Source organism: Sorex fumeus, unplaced genomic scaffold (assembly GCF_029834395.1).
Source record: "Sorex fumeus unplaced genomic scaffold, SorFum_2.1 ptg000072l, whole genome shotgun sequence".
Taxonomy (NCBI): Eukaryota; Metazoa; Chordata; class Mammalia; order Eulipotyphla; family Soricidae; genus Sorex; species Sorex fumeus.
This window is the reverse complement of record NW_026606129.1, coordinates 58,067,434-58,091,208: the sequence shown is the minus strand read 5'-3', so window position 1 is coordinate 58,091,208 and position 23,775 is coordinate 58,067,434. Positions and strand designations below refer to the sequence as shown.

General features: G+C 39.4%; 1 protein-coding gene across 1 annotated transcript in view; it reads left to right on the top strand.

Annotated features, from left to right (window-relative positions):
- DENND6A (DENN domain containing 6A) overlaps nucleotides 1-23,775 on the top strand; it is a 47,129-nt gene that overhangs the window by 8,211 nt on the left and 15,143 nt on the right. Inside the window, exons 2-11 of the mRNA XM_056129535.1 lie at nucleotides 4,918-4,956; nucleotides 5,052-5,094; nucleotides 10,865-10,977; nucleotides 14,438-14,518; nucleotides 16,054-16,159; nucleotides 17,239-17,318; nucleotides 18,426-18,488; nucleotides 19,799-19,854; nucleotides 21,027-21,149; nucleotides 21,632-21,727. Of these exons, the coding sequence (XP_055985510.1) occupies nucleotides 4,918-4,956; nucleotides 5,052-5,094; nucleotides 10,865-10,977; nucleotides 14,438-14,518; nucleotides 16,054-16,159; nucleotides 17,239-17,318; nucleotides 18,426-18,488; nucleotides 19,799-19,854; nucleotides 21,027-21,149; nucleotides 21,632-21,727 (800 nt within the window). The remainder of the gene's footprint in view (nucleotides 1-4,917; nucleotides 4,957-5,051; nucleotides 5,095-10,864; nucleotides 10,978-14,437; nucleotides 14,519-16,053; nucleotides 16,160-17,238; nucleotides 17,319-18,425; nucleotides 18,489-19,798; nucleotides 19,855-21,026; nucleotides 21,150-21,631; nucleotides 21,728-23,775) is intronic.

Here is a 23,775-nt window from a genome sequence, read left to right as displayed (position 1 = left end):
AATTTGCAGAAGTTCCTCAATCCATCCATCCATCCATCCTTCCTTCCTTCCTTCCTTCCTTCCTTCTTTCTTTCTTGTGGTTGGGTGGGGGATGGGGGGGAGGAGGTTCACAACCCATAGTGCTCTGAATACTTCTGGCTCTGTACTTAGGAATTGCTGCTGGTGGCTTAGGGACGCTGGGGATCAAACCTGGTCAAGCTGCATGCAAGGCAAGTGCCGTAACTGCTGTATTATCACTTTGGCCCAGTATTCTGTGATCACAGCACTTTGGAAGAATATTGGTTAGATATATATTGTAATTTGTCTTATACCCATCTTTTCTGATATGTTCTCATAGTTAACCTGAAATTATATGTTATTAGAAAGCATATCACTAAAATTAGTATTTTCCCCTCTTCTAACTAATAAGTATGTTTTGTTGGGGATGCTCGAGACTGCAATTCAGACTAAATTACTAACTCATATTTTGCTAATTGATCATTCTGATCCAAATTTAGTGGATTTTTCCTGCCAGAAATTGTTCTGGTATTCTAATATAATTTTCTGGGTTTTCATTCTTTTGTTTTTAAGTCACCTATTAATACTTGGGTGCTATTCCTGGCTTAGATTTTTGAGGGGGACCTTGTATGTGGTGCTAGGGATCAAATCCAGATCTCCTGTATGCAGAGCATATGCTCCAGTTCTTTGAGATTTCTCACCCAGTATTTTTTTTTTTTTGCTGTTTCTTTCTATTCTTTCTACATTAATTGGTTGGAATCTTTTACAAGGACTATTTGTATTATCTAACTAATCAGTATGTACTCAAATACAGTTATTTTATTACTTAGGGTATAGTCCTATTTTTTGGGGGGGTGGGGCACACCTGGTTGTGCTAAGGGCTTACTTCTGACTTTGCACTCAGGGATCACTCCTGGTGGTCTTGGGGGGAACATATGGGTTGCTGAAGATTAAACTCTGGTTGGCTGCATGCAAGACAAGTACCCTACCAGCTATACTGTCTCTTCAGTCCAACTCCTATAATTTTGTTGACCAAATTTTTCCAATTTGAGCATTGGTACTTTCTGGGGATTGGTTACTCTCTTGTATCCTTAAGGCATGGCCTTACATAATTTTTTCTTTTAGTATTTTCTTTTTGGTACTAGTGGGATGCTCCAGGCTCACTAGTAAGTCACATATTCAAGAAACTCTGATTGTTTTTACTGCATAGTGCTCACTACAGTCAGTATCTGGGTGTTTTGTGTAGCTTTTGCCTTATCTTTATTGTTAAAAAGCTTTCTAAAAGAGATGCCATGCTTAATCTTTTTTTGTTTTGCTTTGTGTTGGGGCCACACCTGGCAGTGCTCAGGGGTTACTCCTGACTCTGAGCTTGGGAATTACTTCTGGCAGTGCTCAGTGTACCATACAGGACCAGACGTGGGTCAGTCACTTGCAAGGCAGGCACCCTATCTGTTGTACTATCTCTCCAGCCCATGTCATGTTTAATCTGACAAATCTGTTAAAAAGTGATGTGATGACCAATTGAAAAATGTGGACTTATTTTTGCATTGAAAACAGTTTACGTTTTCAGTTTGGACTGCAGAATATTAGCGAGTCATTGAAGACCTAGTTATTAGATTTAGAATATGTCCTGTCTTTCAGATTGTGATGATGAGGGTGGAAGGGACAGAGAAATGGTACCAGGGTGAAGGAGTTTCCCTTGCCTGCCAAACCTGGTTATAGCCACAGTCCTGCATTTGTTCCTCTGAGCACTACCAGTAGTAGTCCCTTGGCACCACTGGGTGTAATCAGCGCTCCCCACAAGAAAAAATGTGGTTTATATGTGAGTAAATGTTTACGTCAGAGATGAAGACGAGTCTTTGTAGGAAAATCTATCTGTCAGGTCTGGGTTACTAGTAAAATTGTACAACAGACACATGCTGAGTCAGTCACATTTAACTGGACTGCATGTTAGGCATGAATTTTCCCCATGTGCAAGTGATACTAGCAGTAAATTAACTGGTATTCCTTCTCCTGGGACCATGTTTTTTTCCACACTGAGGTGGGAATATTAGAATATGTAGGGATGAGTGGCAGCTAGACTTACCTTTGAGAAGGATACTCCATTTAAGGCATTTTGTGGGTGCCTTGCACTTGGCCTAGCTGGGTTTGATCCCAGGCATCCTATATGTCCCCTCAACATATGGGATCCTTGAGTACAGAGTCAGGCGTAAGCCCTAAGCACTGCTGGGTGTGACCCAAAAACAAAAAAAAAAGCAAAAAAATAAAAAAACCCCAACATTTTGTAATGCTGTTTATATTAATATATGTCTACTGCTTATTCTGTGTATTAATAATAATTTTACTTAACATAGTAATATTTTAATGAGGCACTTTCCCCCCTATGATCTTGTGACCTTGTGGAATATTTATGCTATGTAATCAATTTTAGAATTAATAATTGTATCAAATAAAACTCTTGGCTTCTAGCCTCCTCTCACTTCTTTTAACATGGGAGGTTTGATACCAGAATCAGAATGACTTTAGCTGATGCTCACCATCCTCTTTTTATACATCTCAGCAGTGCCTGTGACTTAGGGTCAGGGAGATGCTTAGATTCTCTGTTGTTGAGAGGGAGGTCTTCAAGCTAGGAATGTCTCGATACTGGTAGCAGACCACAGTTGATTCCCATATGGGGGCAAGGAGCTAACTAATAGTGGTTACCCAAATTTATATTTAAACGTGTGTGTGTGTGTGTATGTGTGTGTGTGTGGTGTGCCATGAATTGAACCCAATAAAGGGCATGCACTACTGATGAGCCATATTTCTATCCCTAAACTTTTTTTTATATATAAAGTGAAATAATGTGGATAGATAATAAATTTAGTCTAATACCTAGCGATTTGAGCAGTCAAGATAGCAGGTCAATGATAGTACATCAGGTAGAGCATTTGTCTTGCATGTGGCCTTCCTGTGTTTGATCCCCCCCATCCCATATGGTCCCCCAAGTACCACCATGAGTAATTTCTGAATACAGAACCAGTAAAAACGTCTAAGCATCACCAGGTATGGCCCAAAAACAAAACAAAACAACAAAGAAAACAGAGAACATGTTAAGATATTTGACATTGGTCTTTTGTTGTTGTTGTTATTTAGTTGGGGGAGGGAGGTGTTATTTTGGTTTGTGGTTCACACCCCATACCCTAGGACCATATGGGGTCCAGAGGATCAAACTTGATTTGACCGCCCTGTTCACTGTACTATTTCTCCAACCCTTCTTTTGTAGTTTGAATAGAGTTTAATTGAGGTTTTAAAGGTAAGTATGAATTTACTCATCTTTTCTGATCTTGGGTACAGTGTGGACATTGGGCTATCTATAGCATATATAAAAGAATATTTTAATATATCAAAATAAACATTGAATAAAGTCTTAACAGTATATTAACAATTTTAGAATATTGTTTGATAGTATATTAGAATTTTCCCCCTTCACCCCTTCCTTCTCTCTGCTGCTATAGTTGTGATGATTGGGGGAGGGGGTGGTCACACATGTTTGATTGTAGTGCTCCCATACTTGACTGCGGTTTTCTCAGAGGCTCACACACTTTTGTTTGCAGTGCTTATATATGTGTTTGCAGGAAGTTGTACTCTTTAATTGTGGTGCTCAGAAAATTCTGGTTGTCGTGCTCTCTGGGGGTCTCATATATGCTGTGGTGGTCAAACATTTGTTTTTAGTTCTAGAGCTTACCAGGGGTGGTACCCTTTAATTGTGGTACTTGCGCACGCTGTTGTAATCCTGGGAGTCCAAACAGCAGAGCTCTATAAACCGTACTTGTGGAAGTCAGGAGGGATTGACCTCACAGCCTCAGACTTTCGCCACCAAGCAAAAATCTGGGGCCACTCTAGCAGAGCCTTGACCTGTTTATTTGCCTTAGAGGTTCACAAGCAGCAATGCTCAGAAACATAGAGCCTCTTCCAATAGAGCTCAGCCTCTGAGCTGGATACTTGGGGACCATATCCAGCATCCAGTCAGGCTATGTTCAGGGGGCCACAGGGCTACAGCTGGCAGCACTGGAGCTAAGGGTGAGGGCACACACATAGATGTGTTGCTCTACCGCTTTCACTAGCTCCTTTGACCTCCTGTAGATGTCTGGGGTTTTGGTTTGTTTGTTTTGGACCATATTTGGTGGTGAGGGCTGACTACTGGCTCTGTGCTCAGGGATCACTCCCGGTAGGGACCATGTGTGGTGCTGGGGATTAAGCCCAGGTGGACTGCTTGCAGGGCAAGTACCTTACCTGCTGTACTATCTCTCTGGCCCAGGTATTAACTCCTTAACAGAAAAATAATTTGTATATACTTTTCCCTTTCAGTAGTTTGCCTTTTTATTTTTTATTTTCATTTTTTGGTGTGTGCGATTGCTTGGTTTGGGAGCTATGTTTGGAAATGCTCAGGGCTTACTCCTGGCTTTGAGCTCAGGGATCACTCCTGTTGAGGCTTGAATCAACCACATGTGTCAGGGATCGAACATGGGTCAGCTGTGTGCAAGGCAGCTGACTCCCCGGGTTAAGTATCTCACTGACTCGACCTTTCAATTTTTTGATGATTGCGTTTGAAGACATGGTTCTTAAAATTCTGGGGCCAGAACAATAGGACAGTGGGCAGGGCTGTTGCTTGACCCGTGGTTGACCTGCGTTCCATCCCCAGCATCCCACATGGTCTCCTGAGTACCGCCAGTAATTCCTAAAAGCAAGCCAGAAGTAACCTCTGAGCATTGCTAGGTATGGGACATAAACAAACAAACAAACAAACAGGCAGACAAAAATGGCTCTTAAAATTTTACACTTTGATCTTAGCCAACGTACCAACCATTTTAAAAGTGCTTATTAATGTTTATAATATACACTCAATATATTTGTCTAATGCAGCTTCCTTTCTTCTAGGTAATTTATCCTCAACATTCCAAACTTACTGATAAAGAAGTAAGTAAAAATACTGCTCTGCATGGTCAGCTGTTTTGTTTGTTTTTTTTTGGTGTGTGTGTGTCAGCATATATAGCTTTTGTTTTCTTTTTCAGAAAACCAATATTTGCTATTTGTCTTTTCCAGATTCAAATTCAGGTAACTACTATTTTTCATATGGCGTTTATTAAATTTCCTACTCAGCGTTATCTTCCGTATACAAAAATCGATTGAAATATCGTATTAGAATGCAGACTCAATTTCAGTCTAACAGGTGATTTTGGTTTCTAATTTAATGATACTTAGTCATGTGTTGTGATTTAAGGTGGTTTAGCTTTTGAAAAGCTGTTTTGAAGGACACAAAGCATCAATGAATATTAAACAGTTGAAAATGGATAGCGATTAGAAATCAGTGACATTGGTATGTTAGGAGATTTATGGTAAGTACTTTTAATTTGGAATTTCGCCAGAAACTCTGTAAAAGCAGTCAGTTAGGCAAACATGTAGCAACAGCATAAATCTGATTATGCATTATGGCTACCAATTATTTGCAAGTGTTTATATGAGTCAGTATATGTAAAACACTTGGAATACTGCTTGGTGTATGTGAAACACCATGTAAGTGTTTACTATTATTAAGCTTGGTTTTTCTGGTCTTCTTCAAACTCTCACTGTGTGTGGTCTTAATTGTTGAAATCTTTCAGGATACCCCTTTATTTCGCTTTCAAAACAATTTTTTAAGCCTATAGTGACCAGAGTGTTCAGCCTCTCAGACCACACACCGTCAGATCCTAAGAAACAAAGACACTTTAATTCTTTCTTTTTTGTGGTTAATTCGACTTAGTCTGATTAGGAAGATTTGACATATTAATTTTCAAAAGCATTTTCTTCTTGACATTAGAAAAAATTTTTTTCCTTATATGTAGTTCTAGAGTTTTTTCCCTATCCATTTGAAATCCAGCATTTATGAAGTAAAAGAGAAGTGATATCTTCATTTTAAAATAAAAAGATATTGAGAGATCTCAATAGGACTCTCATTCTAAACTGGAATTACTGGAATTTTTTTAGCACATTTTGCCTAGTAGTGAAATAATGTCAGAGACATCTTATAGGATCTATCCTCATTTTAGTTAATGTTTTCCTTACGAAGTCTGAACATGCATTTGTTAATGTTAATGAGTGTGGGATTGGACTTCCAGGATGTAGGGTAAACCGAATTGTTTGGATTGCAGTATGAACTGACTTTCGTCTTTCAGATCAATTGGTTTTTGTGGCTCTTTTCTACCCGCCCTTGGCTACAGGGTTTTAAGGCTAAAAAGATAATCGTTGGTGTCTGAATAGCCTTTTTTTATTTCAAATTTTGACGATTTTTGGAGGGTTAGGGGCCCACACCTGGCCGTGCTCAGGAGGTACTCCTAGCTCTTCATTCAGGAATTACTCCTAGTGGTGCTTAGGGGACTCTATGGGCTCTTGGGGAACCCCGATAAGCCCCGTGCAAGGCAAGTGCCCTACCGGCTATACTATCTCCGTGGCCCTATTTCTAGTTTTTAAGTTAGGCTTATTATAATGTCATTTAAAAATTCTCCTTTCCTCTGTTGATGGACTTGCAATTACAAGGTGGTCACACTCGGGGCACTCATCAGGAGTTGCACATAGAGTTGCAGTGCTTGTACACATGCTGGTTGAGGCCCCACCCACAGGTTGTTGTGGTGCTCACACATCTGCTTGCTGGGGAACATACTCTTGGTAGCTGTGCTTGCGTATGAAGTAAAATAGCTTAATTCATAGAAATTTGGTTAGAGAAGTGTGAAGGGAGAGGAAAAAAAGAGATGTGTTCGAGATTATGGGCTTCTCTAGATGGGGACAAAGCCTTGTTTATCTTGTTTTGTTTACAGCGAGAAATCACTTGTGCCTCTCGGGATCTCAGCTTGCAGAGCCGATGGGCATAAATGGCAGACACACCACGACTGTGTTGGTGCTTTTGGTGGCTTCTAGGTTAGGTGCCGTAGCAGATGTAGCAGTCAGGGTCTCAAACATAGTAGGCATGTATGCTGCACATGAGCTGTCCTCAGCCCCGTAATGCCTATTTTTATATGCTGCACATCAGGTCAGGTATTGTTTTTATTCAAAGTAGAGCTGGTAACTTTTAAGTACAATCCACGAAAGATTGTAAAGAAGTCAATCTTGCCATTTTAACAGATAAATACGAATCCAGGTAGCTGGGGACGGTACATTTTGTATTTGAGATCATTGTTTATCCAAATAGTTTGTTTTACTTACAAATTTATTATATGGAAGTTTGAATTACTCTGCCTACTTTGAAATGAATTGAATTTTTCCCAAAGTAGCTCCTGTTGTTATGCAATGAAATCGAGGTTCAGTAGAGAACTCATTAGGAAAGAGTCATAATCTAGGTTTGGTTTTGTTTCATGCTGGGACCGGTGATGCCGGTGATGCTTAAGGCATCTTCTGGCTCTGACTCAGGAATCATTCCTGGAGGTGCTCAGTAGATGCTGGGATTGAATCTGGGTAGGCTCTGTGTAAGGCAAATGCCCTGCCCACTGTATGACTATAGTTTGTGTTAAGATCTGTAGAGAATGAGTGAGATTCCCAATGGAATGATTTGCAAAATTCTTCATCTCTTTCCCTCCCAGCTTAAATATAGTTTAGGCTTGGTAACTTTAAAGAGAACTGATTTTGTTTGGTTTGTTTTATATAGCCATTTGTTGTTTCATTTGGATGGTTTTTATCTTCAGGAGACTAACTTTGAAGTGTGCCCTTTTTTTCTGATAAATGTTTGTGACATTTGTTTTTATTTTTTTTCATTATTTGTTTTTGTTTTGATTTGTTTTTGTTTTTCATGAACAACATCTAGTAAAGGTGTTCCTGAAACATAAGTTCAAGGGCTATAATCTCTATTTTAAGCATGTCCGGAGAGAAAATTTAGCATAATAGAGTTTCAAGCATTGATGACAACATAGAAAGATTAGTCTTTGTCTTGGGTTGATTTGATGTAAATAGAAAATATTTGTCTCAACAGATTTCTTGTGCTCTTTGTGGTGGTACCACAGTGTGTCAGGGATTGAACCCAGAACTGTCGCTGAGTCACATTCCTGGCCTGAGACTAGTTGGGTTTTTAAAAATTGTAAATGTAGGGGCTGGAGCAATAGCACAGCGGGTAGGGCGTTTGCCTTGCACGCAGCCAACATGGCCGACACAGGTTCGATTCCCAGCATCCCATATGGTCCCCCGAGCACCGCCAGGAGCAATTCCTGAGTGCATGAGCCAGGAGTAACCCCTGAGCATCGCTGGGTGTGACCCAAAAAGCAAAAAAAAAAAAATTGTAAATGTAAGGCCTGGAGTGATAGTACAGCAAGTACCAACCGCTTGCCCCATATGTGACTGAACCAGTTTCAGTCCCCAGCACCCCATATGGTCCCCATGCCACTCCCCACAAAATATTACAAAACCTATGTGTGAACCATGCTTTTGTAAAATGCATTTTAAATGAATTAGAAGCATGAGAAGGAGGAAAAAATGCAAAAGAACAAATTTATCACAATAATATCAGAGTGTCATACGATTTTCTAAGTACTTGGTTGTTTTTTTGTTTTGTTTTATTTTTTTAATTTGGGGGGTCACACCAGGCAGTGCTCAGGGACTAACTATCCCTGGGACTGTGCTCAGGCATTGCCAGGATTTGAATCAGGGTCATGGTTACAGCCACAAGCAAGGCAAGCAAGCATCTTTATATCTCTCTGACCTCTGTATTTATTTTGATAAGGATCAGTAACAAGAGTTTGTGGACTAAGTATCCTTCAGTTTATGGACTGTGGGAAACTCGTCTGAAGCCCTGCCTCACCAATTCCAGGTCAGCTGCACTCGGCATAGAAAGACTCCACAGAGCCTAAGGCCGAGGAATGGGTCTGTCTTCCGAAGTCTCAGGTTTTACCTTGTTCTTATGCATTATGATCTATTACGTACGTTTTTGTGCTATGAAATAATCTTTAAAGTTGTTTTCTGTTTTTTTTTTTTCTAATTTAGATTTTGTGTATGCTTTTTCGGCCCCTACCTAGTGTTGTTCAGTGCTTATTTCTGACTCTGCTCAGAGAGGACTCCTGGTGGAACTCTGGGTATAGTTCGGAGTGTTGGGATTCAATTCTAAGTCAGCCGTTTGCAAGGCCACGCCAACTCTCCCGCTGGCACAGGACTTTTGTTTTTATTTTGCTTTGTTTGGGGGCCACACGTGGCGGTGCTCAGGGCTTACTCTTGACTCTGAATTTGGGATCACTCCTGGCGGATGTGGAGAACCATATGAAGTTCTGGGGATTGAACTCACATTTCCTGCTAGCCAGGCACGTGCCCTGCCCACTGTACCGTCAGTTGGGCGTGGGACTTTTCTTTTTGAGTAAAGAAAAACAATCTTCAATGTATGCTTCAATTGACAATGAAGAAGCATTTCAAATAATTTTATAGGGGGCAGAGAGACAGCAGGTAAGGTGCTTGCCTTGCATGCAGACAATCCGGGTTTAATCCCTAGCACCGTCAATGATCTCCTAAATCCCACCAGGAATAATGCCTTAGCATAGAGCCTGGGTGAGCCCTCAGCATAGCTGAGTGTGGCCCAAAAACCAAGAAAAAGGAAAAGAAAAGAAAAAAGTTTTATGGGTTCTAGAAATACAGATAGGAGCTAGGGTGCTTGCTTGATCCTAGTTCCTATCTGCAGCACTAAAAGTGGTTCCCTGAGCACTGCCAGGGGTTATTCTAGAGCACAGAAACAGGAATGACCCCCTGAGCCTTTGCAGGATGTGGGACAACCCCGGCTCCAATAGTTCTATGAAGAAACAGTTAACCAGGTAAAGTGTGTGCCCAGTTACATGATTTTTAGTATATTCAGAGAGTTGTACAACTCTCATCACACTTAGTTTCAGGAAAGATTGCTCACTCAAAAAGAAACTGTATTCCTTTTCCCCACTCTTCTTCCTCCCTCGCCAAGCCTTACGGCAGCTGTTGCCTACTTTTTGTTTCTAGGAGATACCTGTTCTGAATGTTTCACTGCAGTGAAAGAAGTGCCTTTGACGTTTATTTTTATTTGAAAAAGTCAGTGTGTTGTAGTGGTCAAAAACCTAAACCTCAAAATTCGACATGCCTTGCGCACGGCCAACCTGGTTTCCATCCAAGCAAGCATGGCCCTCCAAGCCCTGCCAGGAATAATTCCTTGGTGCAGAGGCAAGAGTTATGGAAGGTGTGACACTCCTTTCCCTATCCCACCCCAAAGAAATTTCACATTGTGAAATAGAAAACACAAGCAAGTTCAGTAGAATTTTTTCTAGCACCTCAAAAGCCTTGTCATGTCCTCCCAAGTACTATTTCTACACTCTTCCTAAAGGTAATCTGTCTTAACTCCTAGAGTAAGTATTACTTTTGTAGTTGTTTTATCTATCTGGAAAGAAAAAGTCTCAGTGAGCCAAGTGTTTGCCCTGCACGGTAAGGACTTGGTTTTGATTCCTAGCACTGGATGGTTCCCCCAAGGACCCGACTGTGGCTTCAAAACCAAATCCACCATTTAAATGGGTTCATACAATGTGTTCTTTTACATGTAACTTATTTGCTCTTTATGTCTTGAGTCAGTATTTCATGCAGTTTTCAAAAATATGTAATTACGTGACGAAAATGGAAAAGGAAAAATTGTAAGGGGATTGAAGAGTTAAGGTGCATGTTTCACTGATGCATTTGCCTCTAGCTAGCAGAGATGACTTTGAGCGAGTCAGCTGAACTGTCAAGATCTTCTTTTTGTTCTCTGAAACATGACAGACTGGTTTAAAATGATTGCTAGGACTTTCCTTCAGCTTTTAGCATTTGGTAAAACTGGATGATTAAATGTTATATTATGCTGTCTTTAATTTCTTTCTGTCTCTCTTTTTATTAGGTTGTCTTGGAGATACCCAGTTTTGTTTTAGATTTCGGCAGTCTTCTGGGAGAAGGGTGTCACTGCATTGTCTCCTGGACCAATTTGACAAAGATTTACCAGTTTTCTTAAAGGTTGGAAAAGTCGTAATAGAATATAGAGTGTGAGAGGAAACGTTAGAATTCAGCTATTCGGGAGTCAGGGATGTAGCTCAGTGCCAGAGCCCTTGCCTTGCATACGTGAGGCCCTCGGTTTGTAGTTTTCCGGTTATCTCTTCTGGCACTCGGTAATATTTTAATTTTATCACCATATTATACAACTTGATTTTCTAAGTGACTCTGATTCATGAGGATGCAGGACATATTTGAAAGAGTTTATAAAATTGTTATTTTTGAAATTTAATGCCAGTATGAGTTATAGAAACTCATTAGAACATTTCATTTAGTAATAACTTCAGTGGAAGTAGGGTGGTGTTTAGAGTTGAAGATTTCTAGAAGTAATCCCGTTCTGCCTTATGACACAGTTACAGTAATGACAGTTTTTGCTTATTTTTAATCGTATTTATTTATAGCTATTGTGTATTAAAATTTTGAACTTGGGGACCAGAGCTGTAGTATTCCAAGTAAGACCATTGGCCTTTGAGGCCAATGAGGTTTGTGTCTGGGCATCCCCATATGGCCCCCTAAACCCTGTTAGAAGTGATTCTTTTGTTTTTTTTTTTCTTTTTGGGTCACACCCAGCGATGCACAGTGGTTATTCCTGGCTCATGCACTCAGGAATTACTCCTGGCGGTGCTGGGGGAACCATATGGGATGCTGGGAATTGAACCCGGGTCGGCTGCGAGCAAGGCCAACGCCCTACCCACTGTGCTATCACTCCAGCCCCTAGAAGTGATTCTTGAGTGCACTGCCACGAGTTAGCCTTAGGTCTTAAGGCCACACACCCAGTGGTGTGGCCCAAAACCAAATAAAACACAAACATTTTAAAAATCTAGCCCGGCAAGCTACCAAGAGTATATTTGATATGCCAGACACAGTAACAAATGTCACAATGGAGACGTTACTGGGCCCGCTCGAGCAAAGTCGATGAACAACGGGAGGACAGTGACAGTGACAGTGAATAATTCAGATAATTTGACTGTATAGGTTTATGTTTGGCATTGAACACTTAATTTCTAATTGCACGGAGAACATTTATTTCCATTAGGATGTCCAATTAGTACATCCCATATGGAAGTGACACTGGATTTTTTTGTTTTGTTTTTGTTTCTGTTTTTGGGCCACACCTAGAGGTTGCTCAGGGCTTACTTAAGCTACTTCTGGTGGGGTTAGGGAACATATGGGGTGCTGGGGATTGAACCTGGGTTGGACATGTGCAAAGCAAGCACCCTACCAGCTGCACTATTGCTCTGGCCCTGGACTTGACAGTTTGCTTAAAGTCAGCATTTATGATTTACCTTTCTGGCTTCACTACTGATAGATACCCTCTCTTTGAATTGTATATTATAATAATCTATTCCTTTCCATGTCTTTGTACTGCACTATTAACAAATTCTTTCAACTATTTAGAACTATTTATAAGACATATTATATTTATAGAAATATAAGAATATTTTTCACTGGAGCGATAGCACAGCGAGTAGGGCATTCGCCTTACAAGCGGCCAACATGGCCGACCCGAGTTTGATTCCTCCGCCCCTCTCGGAGAGCCCGGCAAGCTACCGAGAGTATTCGATATGCCAGACACAGTAACAACAAAGTCTCACAATGGAGACGTTACTGGGCCCGCTCGAGAAAATCGATGAGCAACGGGAGGACAGTGACAATGATTAAAAATCGTATATTATTTCATTTGTCTTCTTTACAATATTCTGAGAGTTCCTTTTGCAGATACAGTATTGGGGGCTTATTAAGGAAAAGGAATTTTTCCCAGGATTATCCCAGCTCTTGAATTTCCAATGTAGTATATCTTGCAAAGTGTGCTAAAGTGTGCATCTGTATTATATAAAAAAAAAAATTAGAATCTGAAATCACTACCTCTTGTTTAGTGAGTAAAATTTTAATGATAGTGTTAATTGACTTTGGTACTATTTTCCTTTTGCCTTTCCCAATAAGATCTTTAGCTTTCTGGTTTACAAAGTTTTGCCTTCTTTCTATACGTGTCATCATTTAGCCAAATCGAGCTGTGTTTTTCTCTCTGAGATAACTTGTGTGTTTCTGTCTGAGGTTTAACTCATAATCTTTTGGATACCCTGACCTTGTACAAGTGAAGCATGTCTGAACAATCGAGCTACTCTTCTCGACCCCTGCTCTCACTCCTGACCTCTAACCCTGGAGTAGCTCATCTTTGTTTAAATCCTGTTTGTTCCTCAATACACGATTAAAAACAGCAAGCAGTTTCCACGAAATCTTGATTGATCTCCATAGACAGGCAATCTCCCTTTGGACTGTTTTGTGACACGGTGCTTTTTTCATACTGTCAGCTCTCCTTTGACACAGTCACTTTTGTACTTTTTTATCCCTTTTAGACTCTGATCTCCTTAAGGAACAATGTCTTACTTATCTTTTTACCCTCTCTAGCACAATGCTTATTCAAAGTAGTGTTATTAAGTGCTTGTTTAAAGAATAGAAGTAAAAGAAAAAACTGAGCCTAGTCTATTTCATTAAGATGGAAAAACTTCTTAGGATTTACGTAGCTGCTGCTTCAAATTATATGTTGGTAATCAGTGTTTTTTATTCTAGGGAAATATAAATATAAATATAAATATAAATATAAATATAAATATAAATATGTAGATTCAGAATGGGCTGGAGCGATAGCACAGCGGGTAGGGCGTTCGCCTTACACGCGGCCAACATGGCCAACCCGAGTTCGATTCCTCTGCCCCTCTCAGAGAGCCCGGCAAGCTACCGAGAGTATTCGATATGCCAGACACAGTAACAACAAAGTCTCCAATGGAGACGTTACTGGGCCCGCTCGAGCAAATCGACGATCAACGGGAGGGCCTTAAAAGATTCAGAATGGAATTTAATTTTCTAAAATCTTACTTGAAATTATACATTAGGTCACTCATTCTGTTAAAACTGACCCCTAATTAGTATTAAACTCAAAGTTGTGAGCAGAATTTTATATATATATATATATATATATATAGAGAGAGAGAGAGAGAGAGAGAGAGAGAGAGAGGGAAGTCATAGTAATAGTACAGTGGTTCTTACCTTGCATGCGACTAACCCGGATTTGATCTCTGGCACCTAATATGGTCCTCTGAGCCCCATCAGGTGTGATATCTGAGCACAGAGCCAGGAGTCAGCCCTGAGTACAGCCATGTACAACTTCTCTGCAGCCCCCAGAAATAGGATATAAGTTGAGTAAGCCATAAGGGAAATGAATCTGACTCAAGTATTTCCATTATTGTTTTGTTTTGGGCATGTTAGCAAGTTTTTTCTGGTGTTTATTATTATTGTTGTTTTATTGAAGAAAAAGTCTAAATAGTTCCTTTGTATATGCTTATGTCTCATTTTTGTTTTAGAAAAAACTTGATTCTAATATTAAAGAATGGCAATAAATATTTACTTTTTGTCACTTTCATAGAAGGATCCTGCTTATTTTTATGGATATGTGTATTTCCGTCAAGTTCGAGATAAAACTCTAAAAAGAGGCTATTTTCAAAAGGTAATTTTTATCTAGAATAATAAAAATAAAGTATTCTATGTATTGTGGTTAGAAGAAGAGATACTGTTCAAATAAAGTTTTCGATATTTCATCACTAAACATACTAGAATTATAAATACCTGATTTTTACCTGCTATTGGGTTTTGCCTTTCTTTTATCTCTGTGATAGATTCCTGATAATAATTTGCAGTTATTGTAGAGACTGTCAGAAACCAGAAGAATTAGTTTGTAGGGATAGTACAGGGGTTAAGGCTCTTACCTTGAATGTGGCTGATCCCACTTTAATCCCTGGATCCCCAGCACCACATTCGGTCCCCTGAGCACAGAGCTTGGACAGAATTTCCGAGCACTGTTCTCAGGTGTTGCCTCAGAACCAAACAACCAGAAGAATCCACATTGTTTTTATATTTTAGAACTAGGGAAAGGACAAACAGTTTATAAATTTTTATAACATAAAAGTTCTGTAGTATCTTTTTTAAAGAGCCAGTGAATGTACTTTACCAGTACCTTATAAGACTGATACACTGCCGACTGTGCTAAGAAGGCAACTTTAACAATATCAACCATAACTTCCTACTCTAAATATATAATCTTTTTCTTAAAAAAAAAAAAGCCGAAAGAGCAGTGGGACACCCAGCATATGACTGAGCAGTGGAACTCATGCCCAGCATGTGTGAGACCCTAGATTTGATCCCTGGTTCAGGTTTTTTTTTTTTTAATTGTTTCAGTTAAATTGACCTGTGAAAGACGAAAGACTCATCCTTTTTTGAAGTGGAGCAGGAGTGTGTGCCTGCTCAGGCCCTACTGTAGTGCCGGAGAATCCCAGGCCACCCCAGCAGTGCTAGGAGAATTCAGGACCACGTCTGGATTGCAGCCCTGGTGTGGCCTTCTGGGCTGCAACCTGGGATGTTTAGGGAACCAGGTGATGCCAGGAATTGAGTCCCGTTATGCACCCTAAACAGTGTACTAACTCCTGGCCTCCATGGATACATCTTTACTTCCTGTAGGCAGAATGTGTCCTGATTACTAATTGGTGTGGGATAGAAAAGTAGGAAGTAATTTTCAATAAAAAAACAAAACCACTAAATTAACAATCTGATGTGATCAGACTATGTGGTTACAGTTTCTAATATTGTGACTATGATAGTTGAACTCTAGATTATAAAGTCATAGGTGTTAGTTTAGAAAAAATTCACAGTTTTGTTCTTAGCAGGAAAGGTTCATCTGGCTAATTTCTGAGGCTGCATTGCTAACAACAATAATAGCTAGATTTTGGAAAATTGTCCATGACAGTCTGTCTATAGAAAATTTTTTCTGGAGAGGAGGAAAATCTATGAATATGCTTTTATGTGTAATAATACAAAAGTTTTCACAGTGGTAACTTTGTTTTCTTTCAAAATACACTATGAAAGCTTTAAATTTAAAAATTCATGTTTTTTTTTGCTGAATTTAGATGATTTATAACTGATTAAGAAATGACAAACTTTAATTATAACAATTTTGGGACTTAGAAAAACTTCTTTTTTTCCTTCTAGTCCTTGGTTTTGATCAGTAAACTACCGTATATTCATTTTTTTCACACTGTGCTGAAACAGATAGCACCAGAGTATTTTCAAAAGAGTGAACCATACTTGGAAGCAGGTAAGTTTAAAAGAATTGTGTGCATTAAGATACCTTTATGAAGGACTTTTAAGGAATTTGCTAATAAAAATGGAGTTGAGGAACTGGGGACATGCTGAATGGTGGAACACATGCCTTGCATGTGTAAGGCCCTGGGTATGAACTCGGTACCTTACACACACATGAAAAATAGAAATTGACTTTTAAGAAAGAAAGATAGTTAAAGGTTTGTCCAGGTATATGGCTCAAAGGACTGGAGCTTTTGCTTAGCATTCAGAGGTCCATGTTTCAACCCTGGTGGCCCCTAGTAGTACCACTGAGGAGAACCCCCTGCAAAACGGAAAACAGAAATTAAATATTAGAGTATTAGATATTAAGAGAGAGAGGGAAGACCAATGTGAATCTTTTACCAGGTACAATAAAGATGGTATCCTTTGTTATTACAGATGATTTCTATTTATTGTGATAGTCATGAACAAACATTGAGTTGGCATTTCTAAGAAAGGACAGTTGAACAGAAATCCTTATATTACTCAGTGCAGTGGGAATACCTCTATGTCCTTTTGCAGTTAATTTTAGTAATACGAAATGAATAATGGGCCAGAGTGATAGTTCAGTCAGGAGTGATTCCTGAGCACTGCCAGATATAGCCCCCAAATCATAAACAAACAAAAAGAGATGAGGAGAGTTTCATCATTTTATTTCTTTGGTCTTGGGGTCACAATCAGTGATGCTGAGGCTTACTCCTGGTTCTGGAGTCAGGAATCACTTCTGGTAGTGCTCAAGAGAACATATTGGGTTCCAGGATTGAACCCGGGTCAGCTGTGTGCAAGGCAAGTGCTCTGTCCACTGTAGTTTCACTTTGGCCCCAGGAAAAGTCTCTTCAAACCTATTCTTTTCTATTAAAAAAATCACTAACCAGTTTATTTCTTAGAACTCAGGTAAATTTCTGTTGAAATGTAAGATAGTTTCACTACTTTGTGTCTTCCATTCCTAATATGTTTTTTTATGCTCTGTAGAAAAAGTTGTGATTTCTAACATCTCTCTTCCATATTTTAACATTCCCATTACTCTAAGGAAATAATTTTTGGTATTTTCAGCTTGCAATGATATTGATCGATGGCCCTCCCCAGTACCAGGGAAAACATTATACCTGCCGATTATGGGAGTAGTAATGAAGGTAATAGCTTATTACTGCTTTATCTAAGTTGATAGATGTGAGGACTTACAGAGGTATCACAGTTCAGTCTGCTGCACTGAACCACTGCTCACCCAATCTGGTGGCCGTGTGTCCCTTTTCATCATGTAATGAAGGTGTTATCCTCATGTAATGCACGTGAACATTAATGCTCTGTTCTCAAGTTCTGCAACTCTGTGTCTCTCCCAAGATGTGCATCATGCAGAAACAGAGCATAAATCAGTACAAATTAAATTTGAAAAGCCTTTGGGTTTTATTTCCTTAATATTCTTCTTTAATATGTAATATGAGAACACGGTGTCCCATGATATTATTCACTGTTTGGCTTTCTGTTTGTTTTTTTGGGGCCACACCCAGCAAGTCTTGGGGCCACTTCTGACTTTGTGCTCAGGGGTTGCTCCCAGTGGTTCTCAGGGGACCATGTGGTGCCTGTTACTGAGCTCGGGCCTCCTGAATGCAAAGTATGCACTCGACCCATTGAGCATTTTTCTCTTCAGCATTTTTCTGTCTTAGAAACATGATAAGTGTTTCTATGAGTGTTCTAAATGTTTTTACAGTTCAAGTTATATTTATTTTTTATGATATTTTATCATTATTATTATTATTATTTGCAAAGAACTTTCCCCCTTCCAGTTTTCCCTAGGAAATCTTTAAAAGTACTACTAGTAACTTGGGGTTAGCATTCTCACGGTTTTCTGTGAAATTTATCTGTTTGGGAGGGTGTGTTTGGGTGTTTGTCATAATGGAGCAAAGATGGGAACAGTAAACAAGCAGTTTAAGGCTGATTGTCCTTTCTCTGTTTTTCAGCACCTTTGCCCCTCAGTAGACTGATGATTTCTATATGTCTGGGAGTATGGACAACTTGGCTATCTTACCTTCTGCCATGACTAAAAAGAAGTGCTCTCTATTTTTAATCTGGTGTAATTATTTTGGGTTTCGTTTTTGCTTGTTTTGCCTTTTAGTCATAATGGGGTGTGCCTTTTTGAGTCAGAATTATGTGTTTCTGATTCCTCATTATAGTGGGACTTACAAATGATAGAAAGGATATTCATTTGTGGCCGAAATTCATTTCTCTCTTTTCTGTTCAAGGTACGGATTCCCACATGCAATGACAAGCACGGGACGACTCAAATAGCGCAGTTAACTCAGCAGGTAGTGTGGTGGTAGGGTAATTCAGTACAGAGAGTTTCTCTATCTCTTTTATTTTTGAGAGGGGGTGCGGGGGGAACCTCCCAAGCAGTACTTAGAGAAATGTGGACACTCCCAGTGATACTTAGCTAGACAGGCCAGTGCTTCAGTGCAAGGGGCCTAAGGATTTGGCACTGCTCGGGGCTACACCTCGCCATGCTCAGGAGGCTGGGTGGTGCTGGGGAGGAACCATGAAGTGCCCTGGATTAACTCAGGCCTCCCATGTGTTATCTCTTTAACAGAATTTTTAAACTAACAGATGCAGAATTCCTTGAATTTTTAATTTTGTTGTGACTATTTCTGAAATAGTCCATTGAATAAGTTTTAATTAATTGATAATACACTTCCTATTTCTTTGATTTAAAAAAATTCTTTATGTGGGCTGGAGTGATAGTTCAGTGGGTAAGGTGCATGCCTTGTGTGCAGCCAACCTGGGTTCAGTCCCCACTACCTCCTATGCTCCCCTGAGCACAGCCAGGTGTGATCTCTGCTGGGGAAGAGTAAGCTGGGATTTCGCAAAAACTGAAAAAACATAAAAATTAAGAAATTCTATGTCAGATACTGAGATTATGCTCTAATTGCACCGGGAAAATAAATACTTTTTTTAAAAAAAATCTTAGAAGCATCTTAGCAAACTTCTACATATAGGGAATACTTCCATTCAATTCCAAGTGAAAAACTCTACCCCCCACCTATTAACAGATACAGCTCAGCAAAAAATAAAAGGGAATCATAATTACATATTCCTTTTTCAATGTGCTTCTTCTAAGCAGAAGTTTACAAAGACCTTCCTTTGGCTGATCTTGGAGAAAAATACTTTGAAAAGATAGAGTTGGAGAGATAGGTCAACAGGCTGAGTGTGTGGTTTGCATGCAGGGGCTTGGATTCAGTCCTCAGCACCACATAGTCCATGAGCACTGCAGAGAGCAACCCTTGAGCACAGAGCTTGGAGTCACTCCTCAGCACTGCTAGATGTGCCTCCCTCACTCCCACAAATATAGAGTAACATTTAGCTATTTCGTGATAGTCTTTTTTATTTTTTAAATTTATTGATGTTGGTTTGGGGGCACCCCTGCAGTGCTCAAGGCTTACACCTGGCTCTGTGCTCAGGGATCACTCCTGGTGGGCCTTGGGGACCATATGGGATGCTGGGATTGAATCTGGGTTGGCTGTGTGCAAGGCAAGTACCCTGCCCACTTTACTATTTCTTCAGCTTTGGCGGTAAATTTTTAAAATTAACATGCACATTTTGACATTTCTGTTTTTTCTTTTAGACAGACAAACATATATCTGTTGTTTTACCCACTGTTCACGAGGTGGATCTTTTCAGGTAAATCATAAAAAGCTTCGTAAATAGCCTCTTCTTTTTTTGCTTTGTGATAGTGTTATCATTTTTTTTTTTTACAAAATGAATGTTCTTATATAAGATATGAGGAAATCTGGAATAGAGTAGTCATTCTCCTTCATAAGTTAATTTCTTGGCTGCATATTATGAGTTTTGACAATAAGGGAAACTTGAATGGAGATTGGGAATTATGTGATAGAAACAATTTTGGTTTTGGTTTGATGTAGTATAGGAGCAATATTATGGTTTAAGAAAACATAAAGGTAAAGGTAAAGGCCCTCCCGTTGATCGTCGATTTGCTCAAGCGGGCCCAGTAACGTCTCCATTGGAGACTTTGTTGTTACTGTGTCTGGCATATCGAATACTCTCGGTAGCTTGCCGGGCTCTCCGAGAGGGGCGGAGGAATCGAACTCGGGTCGACCATGTTGGCCGCTTGTAAGGCGAACGCCCTACCGCTGTGCTATCGCTCCATGCATTTATATTCGACTGTGAGTGTGAAAAGGTCGGACTACAGCTGAATCTTACAAAGACAGTGTTTATGAGTCAAATTTTATTTGCTTTTATGTGGATAAAAAGGATATACATATCACATATATCATGATATTCTAAATGAGTTTGTATGTCTGATAAAGTTACAAGCAGCTAAAGAATTTTTGTTTAGGGGTTTTGGGCCACATCAGGTGATTTTCAGGGCATACTGCTGGCTCTGTGCTCAGGAATTACTCCTGGTGGTATGTAAAGAGGACCATATATGATGCTGGGAGTTTGAACCTGGTCACTGATTCAAGCCTGGGTTGGCCGTGTTCAAGGCAAGTGGCTATCCCTGTACCATTAATCCAGCCCAAGCTGGAAAAAATTTTTATCATGTGTAGTTTTTATTTGTATATTTATTTATTTTGGAGGGAACCTCCCCAAAATAAACACACTTCTGGATGTAGCACCAGTACTAGTGGCTACTAGTGCTTCCTTCACCCAGAAGCTCTCGTGAGACCAGATGGTACTGAAGATCAAACCCAGAGCACTGTGCGTGCTTGCAGACCCAGGGCCCTTTCAGCCATCTCCTTGACCCCATGTGTTGCTATTACAATATTTTTATAGGAATTTAAAAATATATATGGGTAGCTAACAGAATTTCTACTATGTAACCCCCTTTTCAGGTGTTTCTGCCCAGTTTTCCTTCATAGTCAAATGCTTTGGGAGCTGGTGCTGTTGGGGGAGCCCCTTGTGGTCATGGCACCATCACCGTCAGAGTCATCAGAGACTGTTCTGGCACTTGTTAAGTGAGTATATTCCGTTTCTTTGGCGATCTTTGCAGCACTTTCCTTGTCTGCGGATGTTTGCACATTCATTGCATTGAAACATAAATGTAACCCTGTAGGAAGGTGCTACCTATTATAGCACCATTTTATGTATGAGAAAATTAATTCACGCTCTTTGAGGGCTGGAGCCTCAATTTTGTTTTTTCTAAGCAGTGAGCACATTTGTAATCAAAGTTGGCTACTGGTATTAGTTGTGTGAATGGTCAGTGTTTAATAAAGGCATATTACTAGTCAGTGATAGGTTCAGACTTTTACCCCAACTTCTGCCCCAAGTTCGTTGTCTTTCAGTATTCTATTCCATATTCCATATTTTCATTTTTATTTAAAAGAGTACCATTTATTGAAACAAGTTATGCCTATGAGAGTGAATAGATGTTTTACAGTTATTGAGTAAGACTTTAATCTCTGTGTTCTTTGTTTTATACATTCTTCTTGCTCCACAGCTGTATATCTCCATTGAAGTACTTCAGTGATTTCCGACCTTACTTCACTATTCATGACAGTGAGTTCAAAGAATACACCACTCGTACACAAGCCCCGTGAGTAAACAATACTTTTTATTGACCGTTTTTTTCCTTATAACCAAAATTATGTAAAATTATTTTTGTTAATTTTTTTAAAGTTTAAATTTTGAACTTAATGGCAGTTTGATTTTGTAAAGGAAGTTTGAGATACTGCTGGTAAAAATTTCATTCTTCCAGAGTCATTTTGTTTGAGCCATTTTATTAATGGAAACTATATTGTCAGGGGCTGGAGCAATAGCACAGGGGGTATGGCGTTTGCCTTGCATGTGGCCGACCCGGGTTCAATTTCCAGCATCACTTATGGTCCCCTAAGCACTGCCAGGAGTAATTCCTGAGTGTAGAGCCAGGAATAACCCCTGTGCTTTGCCGGGTGTGACCCAAAAAGCAAAAAACAAAATAAAACAAAAAACTATATTGTCATTTGTCATTATAGCTATCTGACTGTACTTTGAATTCTTTTCTTCTTTGCCTTACTCTGTCTTACCACACCGGTGATCTCTTTATACTGTGACCTCCTTTTTCTTCATCCTTTGCATTGATTCAGTGTTTGAATATGAAAATTATTCCCAAACTGTGAAAGGAAAAAAATTACATTTTCTTTTTTAGGTCTTGCCCCATTAATCACCTTTTCATAGACAATTTTCTAGTATAACAACAAAAATTTTCTAGTATAACAACAAAAAAAACCATTTTTTGTCTTGGGTTTTGGTTTTCTCCTTGCTTCTCACACTACATCTTTTTCTCTACTACAGTTTGTTTTTGCTAATTCCTCAAGACTTTTCTCATTGCCTGAAACTTTTAATACATTATTGCCATATCTTTTCCTCCTATTTTAAGCTATTCTTCTTGGAAATATTTTCATTTTTATTTCATTAAACAAGTGGGGCATCTTCAGTTTCCTGTACAGATATTTCTTATTATTTTTCTGCCAAACCTTTAAATGTTGGTTTTCTCTAATATTGTGTTATGGGTTCTGATTTCAGGCTGGTACTTCTTTTATCTGTACTTCTGTTCAACTGTTAGCATAAATTGTGAATGAAATTTATCGTCCTAGTCCACATCTTTACAAAATTCAGATCAATACAGAACTTTTTTGGTGGGGGTGGGGAGGTGGTTTGGGGAGTGGCCACCAAGCAGGTTCCAAGGCATCAAGTTTTGCTGAATTCTGAGAATTCAGTATTCTAAAATATCTCCCATAAATTAGCTAATCATTTTTCCAAATCTGTTTTCTGAGACTTAAACTTCCAGTCTTTCTTCTATTGCTTTCCTTTCCTTATAGGATGTCTTTGAAATTCTGCGCTCCTCCCCCCTCCCCCAGAGTAATCTTTTTTTTTAAATTTTTTTTTATTGAACCACAGTGAGATATACAGTTGATTGGGTTTCAGTTATATAATGTTCTAACACCCATCCCTTCACCACTGTACATTTCCCACCATCAGTGTCCCCAGTTTCCCTCTTCTACCTACCTGCCCCACCTCCTGCCTGCCTCTGTGGCCACCACTTTTCTTCTTTCTCTCTTCTTCCTCTCGCTCTCTCTCCTTTCTCCTTCCTCTCTGTCTCTCTCCTTCCTCTCTCTCTCTCTCTCTCTCTCTCTCACACTCTCTCTCTGTCTCTCTCCTTCTAAGAAGTACATTCTCACTCATGTGGTATTCCTCTGCTTAGTTTTTTAGAAACTTCCTTTTGCCTACAAAATAACATCTGAACTTTTTGTTTGTTTGGTTTTGTGTTCTTTTTTCTTTTTAGAGTTTCTTATTTTTAATTGAATCACTATTCCTATTTTCCTATTTTCATGAATGATAATTGCTTTCCACTTAGTTATCAAAACATAAGATACACAGTTACAAAGTTGTTCTCTCTGAACTTCTTACATATTGGTACATAACTTGGTCCTTAATTATCTGGGAAGTGTCTTTCCATCTATTCTCATTTCAGATGATTCTTTCTACTATTTTGCTTTAAAAATACTGAACTGTATATAGTTGTACAAATTATTATTCTACGTTATTGCTTTGTGTGTACTATTTGTTTTCCCTCATGGTCTTTAATTCCTTTACCTTCTTAGG